Consider the following 11,350-nt stretch of genomic DNA (forward strand, 5'->3'; position numbering starts at 1 on the left):
GGGGGGCCCGGGTGGAGGGGGCCGCGGCGGAGGGGGGCTGCGCTCTCACCGGAGGCACACGCACGTCGATGACCCCTGGACCACGGCTGTGGCCGATCTGGCGTGGGGGCCGTTTCGAAGGTCCGGTACCACCCTTGGACCGCTATGGGGTATGGCCTCCAGCCCGCCTGAGCCGTGTGGTCGCGCAAGGCTGAGACTCGGGCCATCCGAGGATGGGATTGTGCCAGAAAAAGGGCGATGGGAGTCAGTCATCGAGCTTAAGGTATTTATTTAGGAGAGCGACTCTCTAGAAGGAAACGAGGGAGACGGAGACCAGCTGGGTTTTCGTTGGTTGGTTGCTTGGGGATTTCTGGGTGATGGGGTGGGGAGGGAGGGTTGTTGTGGTTTCTTTGTTTTGTGAACAAAGTGAAAGAATTCTTAAAGTGGAGGTATCTGTGCAACGAGGTCTGGGAGGATGCGGTCAGTCCACTGACCGGAAACTCAGGACAATCTGCGGGAGCTCAGACCCCGGCCTTTTGGGAAACAAAGGGCAGGGAGAGATGAGGCTTGGGTCAGCCCAGCAACGGGCACCTCAGTCGTCACAACGCAGGTTCGTTGAACGACCTGAGTCGTAGGCGCCAGCAAGCCCGGCGGCCCCCAGCTGTGATTTCTCTGTCACTGTGGAATCCGCCCCTCGCCACACATTCGGGTGCTTATTGATCAAGGCAACGAAACGAGTGACAGACTGTAGGCTTTTTCCATTTCTAGATCTAATTGGTTAAGCTAAGTCTCCACGTCAGGAAGCTGCACTTTACCTCCACGCTAGCACCTAGCACACGATCTCCCAGGGGCTTAGGGCAGGTCAGCAATACTGGTTTCGTCAAGGTCAATGCCGGAGTGCAGCTTGCCGTCCTTGGCGGCGGCCCAGGGCATGGACGCCGAGGTCCACTTTACTGCCCAGTCTCCTGCTGTGTTGATCAGGATGACGCCACCTAAACCTTTGAGCTTCGACTTCATGTAACCCAGCGACGAGTCAGCGGCCTCTTCCAGCGTCTTTCCTGAACGCAAGAAACAAGAGAACAAGAAAGGAATCGATGGAAAAATCGTCTGCACTACGGAAAACCAAAGCGAGGTAAACAAAGATGCTTGGTAAATGATGTCTGTTTGAGTGCTTCACAGAGGGACCCCCGCCACCCAAGGCCCTCCTGGCACCAGCCTAAGCGGAGCTGCCTTTTCTCCCATAGCCATGCTCAAAGTCTCCCTACTGAAATGCGACAAACGGTCTTCTAAACGCTCTCTTATTCTAGATCCTAACGGAAGGCGGGGAAGAGTCAAAATAACTATTGCCAACATCTACGGCAAACGAGAAAGGGTTTCAGACACTTCTCCACCTGTTTACCGACAGCTTCCGCGTACCTGTCTCCAGGTAGTATGAACTCGTCTCACCTACCTTGTTCTCTGTGGAAGAGCGTGAGTCTGGCCAGATTCACCTTCAGGATGCTTTCCCCGTGCCCCGTCGTGGAAATGGCTCCAATGTCATTGTCAGCATAACCTCCAGATCCTGCTCAAAGGGGGAGACTGGTTCTAACTGGGCAATCGCCAAGAAACTCGAACACAGATCACAAGTCTAATGCTATGTAAAGATTAATCGCCAAAGAGTGCCGAAATGTAGACGAGGATTGGATTAGCAGCCACTCCTTTGTCCCTAATCTACCCAGTCTGCACAGACTGAACCACACCCGACTCCACGGCTCACCCACTCCCAAGAATCAGTGTGCCTCAAGCTTACTGTAGACAGCATTTTAACTTGTCATATTTCTATAGTGGCAGTGTGGCACTTTTATGCCCCTCAAATCTAATAACTGAAAACTCAAATTCTCGGCTTTCTTAGTTCATGACTCTGCATCCATGCCTGGGGAGAGGTTTTGTGTGCTTAAGCCTTTGGGAGAAAGTCTGCAGATCCTGCAGTTGGGGCTAGAGAGAAGAAAGAGGCACTGCGGGTAGCTTGGGGACAACTTTAGCGTCCCCTATCTCCACCTCTCTCCCCGAGACAGGCAACGTAGGAAAAGCAGGGTGCCTACGAGGTCCAAACGCCCTCTCAAAGCAGTATCCCAGAGATGTCCTTCCAGGCCAACTGCCGCTCCCAGAAATTCTGAAACTGCCACCAAAAAGAGGAAGGAAGAAGAGAGGGGTAGAGAACAGAGATGGAGAACCTGACGGCGGGGGAAGGACAGCGGGGGCCGCGGTCACGGCCGAGGCTACCTATACACGGCGTGTCCCCGACTCGGCCGGCCATCTTATTCACGATGCCCCCCGTCGAGGTCGCGTAAGCCACGTTTCCTTCGGAGTCCAAGGCGACGGCGCCCACAGTTCCCAAGTTTCTGCCAAAAATAAATGGAAAAAAGTGACAGGCTGGAGATGGGAAACATTCCCGACCAAGTGACAGTGCGGCACGATACCCTGTAAATTGCCACATGGTACGGGACGTGACATTGCTGGGTCCTGTTTGCTTTTACTCTCCGTGTCAGTCACGCTGCTCGACGCCACTTTACGCCTCGGCTTTAAAGGCACGTGCCGTCCCGGCAACGCCATTTTCTGGCTGTGTGACTGACTGAGGGACGTTTCATCGTCTTACTCTCCCCATCTATAAAATGGGGGACAAAATAACTGCGTGCATCTCGAGCTGAGTGTGCCTGAGAGTTCCCGGGTCCCCGGGACTGTCCCGGAGATCCTGAGGTGGTAGGTACAGGGTGGGACCCAGACCTCCTGGGTGACGCTGATGCTGCCCATCCAGACCCCGCTGTGCCTATTCCGTGGGGCTGGCTGTAAAGATGAAGTAAGGTCATTTCCCCCCTAGCATTTTGTTACCAAATGTCAAGTAAAAATGTTGAAGAAATTGCACAATAACGGCCACAAAACCACCATCTGGATTCTATAATGAACTACATTGGAGGCACTTTTGTAAGTGATGAGACACAGAAGTAAACTAAATGGACAGAGTCCCTCCTGATGTCGGAGCGGCATGGTCCACACACCTTCAGAATCTGGTGGCCTTTGCTTCAAGGACAGAGAGCAAGAGACGGGCAGAAGCGTTTCCCTGGGGGATAAATGGTGTCAAAAGAGTGGAGAATGAGGGTCGTGGGTCCTGCTGTGCCACTGCTGAGCGACGGAGGAGCCCCATGTGTCTGTGACGGACCAGCTGTTGGGGGTACATGTGACATGAGGATCCTGCAAAGCGCAGGGCCCTGGGCAGAAGCCCCGCTGGCTTGTGTCTAAGAGCGGTGCTGGCTGGCGGGGATGTGTGTTCTTACACAACTTTTGGACCGCAACGTGGCAACATCTACTAAAATGCATATGAACCACTGAGGTAACCCCATCCCTGCGACTCTAGCATATAGATACGACAGCACCCCTGGTAAAGTTAGTGGCTACCGACAGGCGGCCAATCTCGCAAAAACGGATTCTTAACCTGGGGAACTTTGTCCTGGTACACCTGCCTGGCCTCTCCGCTCTGAATGTATTAAATTAAATTAGACTCTTTCAGGAAGCGGCCCGGACATATGTATTTTGAAAAGCTTCCTAGGTGATACTAAAATACACCTCTGGTTACATAGCAGAAATCTAAAAAAATATGCCAAGTTAATAGATTACATTCCACTATAAATTCCTAGGCCATAGTCAAATTTTACTTTTTAAGTTTTGCTGTAAGTAAGGGAGCTTTTATTTGAGATTTTGAAATCTGTATCACAGAAAACTGTAACGCAGAACACATGGTTAATTCAACCTTATATGAGGAATGGAGGAGTGTCTGAATAAGTTCACAGGGTGCATCAGGTGACAGAGGACCTGTTTATCCTCTTTGAGAGGACAAACTGATCGCCCGGAGAGCTAACACATTAACCAGAGAGCTAACACATTAACCAGAGAGCTAACACATTAACCAGAGAGCTAACACATTAACACGAAGCATTCTTCTATGAAATCACGTTGGAGAGGGAACTCTCTCCGCCTCGTCTGGCTTACTCTCCATAGGAGTGATAAACAAGGTTAAATTTAAGAATCGAAAGACTTGTCTACGGCCATGCCACCCTGAACAAGCCTGATCCCGTCTGATCTCAGAAGCTAAGCAGGGTTGGGCCTGGTTAGTACTTGGATGGGAGACCACCTAGGAAGACCAGGTGCTGCAGGCATGAAAAATAAAAAATAAGGTATTGTAAGCTGACAAGGCCCTTGCAATCTGTGAGGTCAACCAAGGGTTGCCTCGCCTAAAAAAAAAAAAAAAAAATCGAAAGAGCAGTTTTTCCATTACTTAATGTGAATAATTCTGTTCAAAAACTGAAACTCATCTAAGAAATGTGGATAATCAGATACTTGTCGCGCTTTCGCAGTTGAATAACTCAGCACGCGAGCCATCGATGATACTTACTTTTGTTGGTCTGTTTTCTGAGCACTTTTCTCATTCTTCTCTTTTTCTAGGTGTTTTATGTTTCTCTCTGTTATCAGTTGCTTCTCGGGAACTTCTGGAATCCCCATGTCTGCAGCAAATTTTGCTGCACCTTGGTCAGTCAGGAAGCAATGAGGTGTCTTGAACCAGAAAGAGATGGAAAAACAGTTTGTTTTTTGAAAAAGTTAGAATCTTTTTAACTGTTCCAACTGTGTGGAAATAATTACTTCGCTCTGGGTACAAAGCCTCAAAAATGAAAATTTCACCGGCTTGCTTTCCTGAATGTTGAAAAGAACCGGTCTAAACCCTCGGTTTGTTCGGTGTGTATGTGTAATGTTACATGTGTTGAGAGGAGGCTGAAGAAAATACAGGTAGATAACATGAAAACAAAGTTATCGCTGGTCAAGTGATTACTAGTCAAACTACATCATCGATGGAGTGAGAATCCTGGCTCACCTGAGCAATTTAACATTCTTTCTGATCTTTCATATAATTTTAGGAGAAGAGTGATCTCAAGGATTTCCCCACAGTCAGACCCGTTTGAGTCACTGAAGTATAGTGGGGACGACTCCTTAGGTAAGAGGATGCTTCGGTCACGTATACCTTTTCCATAACAAGCCGCGCAAGCTTGATGGGGTTTGCGATGCACCGGACTGCAGACACAGCTCCCGAAGACAGGTCTTTTCCATTCATGATACTGGCATCCATTTCGACTTCACCATTGACGTTCAAGACAGATCCACAACCTGAACCCAACGAGGAGTTGAAAGCAAGAATTAAGCATTTAGAAAGGGCCTCCGAGTTCCCTCTAAGCGGCCTGCTTTAGCTCATCCTCCGCCCCAGAGGAACGTTTGCCAGAGGAACGTTTCTTAAAACAAAAATCTGACTTGGCCTCCGATGAAGTCCTTTGTGACCAGGCCTCTGACTCGCTTTTCCAGCTTCCTCTCCTCTCCTTCAGTGACTACATTTTACTGAAGTATTAGATTTCCCTGACTGTACCATAAGCTCTCGTTACTCTGTGTTTTTGGCATGTGCTGTTTGTTCTCTTTACCACTAGAATCCTTTCTCCAACTTTCCCTGCCGAAATAATGCCTACGAATTCAGCGAGTCTTAACTGCTATGTGACCGTTTCCTCATCCATAAAAATGGGGTCAGAACAAAACTTAAGAATGTTTAAAGGATTATGAAAATATCCAGAACTTAACAAGGTAAAATTCACAGTGTTTGGTATCCGGTAAGAAATGACCAGGCGCACAAAGAAACAGGAAAATATGACCCATAATGAGGAGAAACAAAGATCGATCGATGGTAAGAGATCCAGAAATGACACAAATGATAGGATTAGTAGACGAGGATGTTAAAAGCTGTTCTAGCTACATTCCGTATGTTCTAGAACGTGGAGGAAAATATGAAAAGAACTCAAACAAAGCTTCTAGAGATGGAAAAAAGTCTGAAATGGAAAATACTGGATGGGATTAACGCCAAATTAGGGGTGTAGACAGTGTCAGAACTGAGTTGAATTGCTGGACACTCAGCGGGTGTCGGAGAATTGCTCGGTGGTGTGGGGAAACCCACAGACACTGGAATGGGGGGAGAATCCCAGGAGGAAAGGCAATGAAATGGCACAAAGATAATTCTTTCCAATGATCGGTGCTGGAACACTGGGCATCCGGATGCAAGACAAAAACAAAAACAAATCTAGATATAATCTTAACACCATTCACAAAAATGAACCTAAAATGGATCACAAACATAAATGTAAAATGCAAAACTATAACATTCCTAGACGAGAACATGGGAGAAAATTTAGATAACCTTGGGTTTGGCTTTTTAGATACAACACCGAAGTCATGAACCATGAAAGAAGAAGTTGAGCGGATTTCATCAAAATGAAAACTTCTTATGAAAGACACTGTCAAGACAATGAAAAGACAAGCGACAAACTGGGTCAAAGTACTTGTAAAAGGCATATCCGATAAAGGACCGTTGCCCAAAATACACGAAGAACTCTTAAAACTCAACAATAAGAATACAGCTTGTTTAAAAAATGAGTCGCAAAGATCTTAACAGACACCCCAATAAAGATCAATGGTAACAAATATAGATGGCAAATAAGTATATGAAAAAAATCACCTGCATTTTCATACACTAGCAATGAACGATTGGTAGTCGAAATATTAAAAAAGCAGTTTTTGCAATAGCACCAAAACACATGAAATAATTAGGTATAAATCTAACAAAATATAAGGTATGTATGCTGAAAACTACAAAACACTGATGAAAAAAATCAAAGACCTAAATAAATGGAAGTATATACTATGATTTTGAACTGGAAAGCTCAGTATCATTAAGATTTTAATTCTCTCTAAACTGATCTATAGATTCGCTACAACCTTAATAAAAATTCTAACAGAATTTTTTTGAGAGAAATTGACAGGATGACTCTCAAATTTGTGGGAAAGGCAAAGGGACTAGAATAGCCAAACCAATCATGGAAAAAGAAAAAGAGTTAGAAGATTCTTACTACCTAAGACTGAATATAAAACTATGGTAATCAAAACAGTGTGGTATTGGTAAAAGAAGACACATATAGATCAAAGGAACAAAACAGAGTCCAGAAATAGACCCGTGCGTATAAAGGCAACTGATTTTCAACAAAGGTAAAAGGGCGAGACAACGAGGAAAGAATTGCCTTTTCCACAACTGGTGTGGGAACAATTACATGAAAACTGAACCCTGGTACATACCTAGCGTCACATACAAAAATGTATTACAAATGAATCAGAGATCTGAATATAAAACCTAAAACTATAAAATTTCTAAAAGACAATATAAGAGAAAATGTTTGTGACCCTGGGCTAGGCATACATTTCTTAAGATATAATACAGAAAGCATGATCCATTAAAAAAAAATTGGTAAATTGGACTTCTACAGAGTTAAGAGCATCTGTTCTTTGAAAGACATTGTTAAGAGAAAGAAAAGACAAGCCACAGAGTGGGAGAAAATGTCAGCAAAACACATATCTGATAAAAGACCTACATCTAGAATATATAAAGAACTCTTAAAACTCAGTAAGAAAAAAATCCACAATAAAGAAATAGACAAAAGACTTGAAAAGCTGTTAAAATACCCCTCTTTTGCCATTAGGGAAATGCAAATTAACACTAGAACGAGATTCCACAGTACGCCTATTAGAATTATTAAAATAAAAAATACTGACAATATCACCAAGTACTAGTGAAGATAGAGAGTAATCAGAACTTTCATCCATTGCTGCTGGGAATGAAAATTGGAGCCACTTTGGAAAACAGTCTGGCGGTTTCAAATAAGGTTTAACATACACTTGCCATATGACCAGCAGTCGCAAGAGAAATAAAAACTTATGCTCACATAAAGACTCGTATGCAAATGTTTACGGTGATTTGAACATGTCCAAATTGAACATGTCCTTCAGTTGGCAAATGACCCAAACTGTGGTATAGTCACATGCTGGAATATTTCTCAACAAAGAAGGATGCACTACTAATACTGTGTGGACGTGAATGACCCTCCACTGCGTTATGCTCGATAAAGAATCCAGACTCAAAAGGCTACAAATATGTATGATTCCATTCCTGACATTCTGGAGAAGGCAAGAACTATTGGGACAGAAAACACATAAGTTGCCAGGAGCTGGGGTGAACGGAGGTGTGGCCTCAAAGGTCAGTATGGGCGAATTCCTGAGTAATGGAACTGTTTCATAGTTTGACTGTGGTGGTGGTTACATGACTCTTTGTGTTTATCACGTTCATAGAACTGTACATTAAAAAAGGGGGAATTTTATTGTATTAAAAAAACCCATTAAATTGACATAGTATTAGGCTAGTGGGTTCTCAATCTGGTACTTCAGGGAGGATGAGTACATAAATATCCTGTTATCTCCAAGACTCTTTGACAGCTTATGAAATTGGATGGTAGGGGGAATAAATTCACAAGTTAAAGTTCTGTATAAGTACTGCTTGACTCCAGTGAAAGGAAAGGGTCATCATTTAGTTGCCAACTGAAGTCTTTAAGGAATATTTCCATCACTCTAAGAGTTCAATTTAAAAAAATTTATTTTGTTATTAGTTTCAAGTATACAGTACATTGGTTAGACATTTAAATAGTTTATAAAACGATCCCCCCCAAAGCTCTTTCTCTCCTCTGGCTCTCCACCTAGCCATTACATTACATGATTATCTCTGGCAATGACTAATGAGAATATATGAATACTGAAGTTTGATTTATGAGATATGTATAAGTAGAACTCAACTACGAATTTGTATAAAAGTTCAATTTTTACAGTGTTGGGTTCTAATAATTAAACTACTTATTGCACAACTTTTTAGTAAACTAGATATTATCAAAACAAGCTTTAAACATAAAGTGAAATCCAGATTGAAATGTAAATACGATGTAAATAAAGACAATGTTTTTATAAGTTACTCGGATAAGCTGGGCCATGAATGCTAATTATTGCCGGCTAACTCAGTAACTACCCTGAGTCAGCTCTTAGTCTCAAGTTCCCAAATTATTATTCTAGAGAGTCACCGCAGAGGCTGCCAGAAATACTGTTTGCTTGTTCTGACCTCGGCTGCGAAAAACCAAAAGGAAAACAGCTCAGTAGACAGCATGTCCTCCCGCCCAGTCCCAACCTTTGATCCTCATACTTCCCCAGGTCACACAGAGGACTGATCGATCCCGTTAGTGTCGAGGGGGTGGGAGACCAGAACCGCCCGCTCCAAATGGAGGTTCTTTGTGAATAAGTGGGGGTTTGTCAGCCACGAGGGTCCTGACTAACAGGCATATAGTTGAACAAGTCCCCCTACTGAAACGGGGGCCTGTTCCTCCTGCAGGCAAGGGAGAGCAGTTAGTAAATTCTGGCTCAACAAACAACCATTGTGGATAGAAAAAGGGCCACATAGAAACCTGACAAGCTCATGAGAGGCCAGCATGACCGGCCTTACAAACTTCAGACTGAAGTAACCACAGAGGATGGTCTGATCATAAAAATTCCTAACTAAGAGCAGGTCCCGGCAGGTAGTCACGTCCTAGGCCTGTAGCTTCCTTGCTCTACCTTAAGGAGCCTGTGGGCTTTTTGCATCTAACGCATCTTTGAAATGTCAGAGTAACTGCCTTTTCCAGACCCCTCAGGGCAGAACCCATGCACCAGAGCGCAGACCATAGAACCCCTCATTGTTGTCTTGCCCCTCCCTCCATCTCCATGGGCTGTAAATGTTGACTCTTATCTACCCTGTTCCCACCAATGTAAAAGAAGTGTCTTTGCTTTTTCACTTTTTATCCCATTCCAGAGATTTCTTTGCCCCCTTAATTTACCACCAGTGGATTTCCTGGAACCCTCCTTCTGTCTCCTCCTTTGATTCAAATGGATAACTTAAGTTGCAAAACTGCCATTCTCGGAGCATTTTCTCAGTCAGTTGAGACTTTGCTTCCCAGCAGTTGTCATCAGTTTGGCTCAAATCAACTTATAAAAATTCACTACAGGTCTGGATGTTTCTTATGTCGACACCATAGAAATGCAGTAATGCCTCATTCTGTGGTCAGGCCCGATTTGTGAAATTTTGCGTAAGTGGTAAAGAGTGCCTAGCAAAGGCACTCAGTAAATATTTCATGACTAATTGCTTAAAATTTCCTGAAATTCTTTTCCTTAACAGTTGTTGGGTGGGTGGTATAATTCCAAGAAGTATTTTAATCCCTAGATCTTAGGTTTTCCATTTTAAAATAAAGAAGAAATGAGTGTCCTCCAGCAAGTTACTTAATCTTTTTTGTGCCCTTAGTTTTCTTATGAGCATAATAAATATACCTAACTCACAGGACCATAGTGCAGATTAAATGAGTTAATCACGCAAATTTCTTAAGACTATTGTTCGGTACATAGTAGGCGCTCGTAGTATTTATGATTATGACTCTAAAAAAGGATCAATTGAAAGAAGGAAAACACAAGAGAATGCTCTGTATGACTGCGTGTACAGAAAATGCAAATTAATCTAGAGTGACAGAAGCAGATCAGTGGATGTCTGGCGCTGAGGATTATACGGGAAGATTAACTGAAAAGCAGCATGAAGGAACTTTTATGGGTGATGGAAATGTTTTAAATATTGATTGCGGTGGGGTTGGTTATACAGGTGTACACATTTTCCAGAATTTACAATGGGTCCGCTTTATGGTATGTAGTCTATCCCCACCCCTCCACAAAAAGATGTGATAAGCAAGCCTCTTGGGATGTGAATTCTAGGAAGCAGGTGAAAGAAAATAGGGTGAATAGATGGATTTAAAAATTCTTAAAGCGCCTTGGTCAACAGGGAAAAAGAGAAAAATTAAATCTATTCAGCATTTTAAGTTCTACCACAAGGCTGATTAGATTCACTGGCACTTCACAAAGGTTCTGTTTATTTGCGGGGAGACACTTAACCTGATGAGGCATCCCTTACTAGCTGCAGTGAAGATTTACCTGCGTTGAACTCGGGGTCATCTTCCAGGACGGTCACGGCTCCTTCCACAGCGTCAACTGCGCTCCCTCCCTCCTTGAGGATGTTGTAACCCACGGTGGCGGCTCGGATGATGCCCTGGCGCACCCGCTCTTTGCGGTCCTTGGAGATGTTGCTGGCTCCGCCGCCGTGGACCACGACGACGGGATTCATGTCGACGGATCCTAGGGATCAGGAAGACGAGAACGTCATTTCAAATGGGCCCAGGAAATCCGCACGGGGCCGTTGAGGACAGGTCCAAAGTCTGCTCCGGGAGAGGAGGCAGGGTGTACAGTTCGTGCAATTTCCTGAGACCAAGGGGCAGCGGGGAAATGCGGCGGCTCGGGTTGAACTTTGAAAGAAGAGCCCAGAGCGTCGCCCTGGCTCCCGCGTTCTCCCTGCCGCGCCGGCCCGGGCTGG

General features: G+C 44.5%; 1 protein-coding gene and 1 non-coding gene across 3 annotated transcripts in view; one reads left to right on the forward strand and one right to left on the reverse strand.

Annotated features, from left to right (window-relative positions):
• The window catches only part of ASRGL1 (asparaginase like 1), an 18,800-nt gene that overhangs the window by 4,007 nt on the left and 3,443 nt on the right, over positions 1-11,350 (reverse strand). Inside the window, exons 2-7 of one of the 2 annotated variants that reach the window (XM_015588784.2) lie at positions 10,915-11,115; positions 5,027-5,169; positions 4,406-4,563; positions 2,242-2,360; positions 1,430-1,540; positions 795-1,037 (exon numbers count right to left, since the gene is read on the reverse strand). In XM_015588784.2, the coding sequence (XP_015444270.1) occupies positions 832-1,037; positions 1,430-1,540; positions 2,242-2,360; positions 4,406-4,563; positions 5,027-5,169; positions 10,915-11,115 (938 nt within the window). In that variant the 3' untranslated portion in view covers positions 795-831. Of the gene's footprint in view, positions 1-251; positions 1,038-1,429; positions 1,541-2,241; positions 2,361-4,405; positions 4,564-5,026; positions 5,170-10,914; positions 11,116-11,350 lie in introns of those variants that run through there. The other variant, XM_006911216.3, reaches the window with a different exon arrangement.
• LOC112479303 lies at positions 4,051-4,169 on the forward strand. The gene has a single exon (XR_003046154.1). It is a non-coding gene; the product is annotated as a 5S ribosomal RNA (ribosomal RNA).

This window comes from Pteropus alecto, unplaced genomic scaffold (genome assembly GCF_000325575.1).
Source record: "Pteropus alecto unplaced genomic scaffold, ASM32557v1 scaffold43, whole genome shotgun sequence".
In the NCBI taxonomy this organism is placed as follows: Eukaryota; Metazoa; Chordata; class Mammalia; order Chiroptera; family Pteropodidae; genus Pteropus; species Pteropus alecto.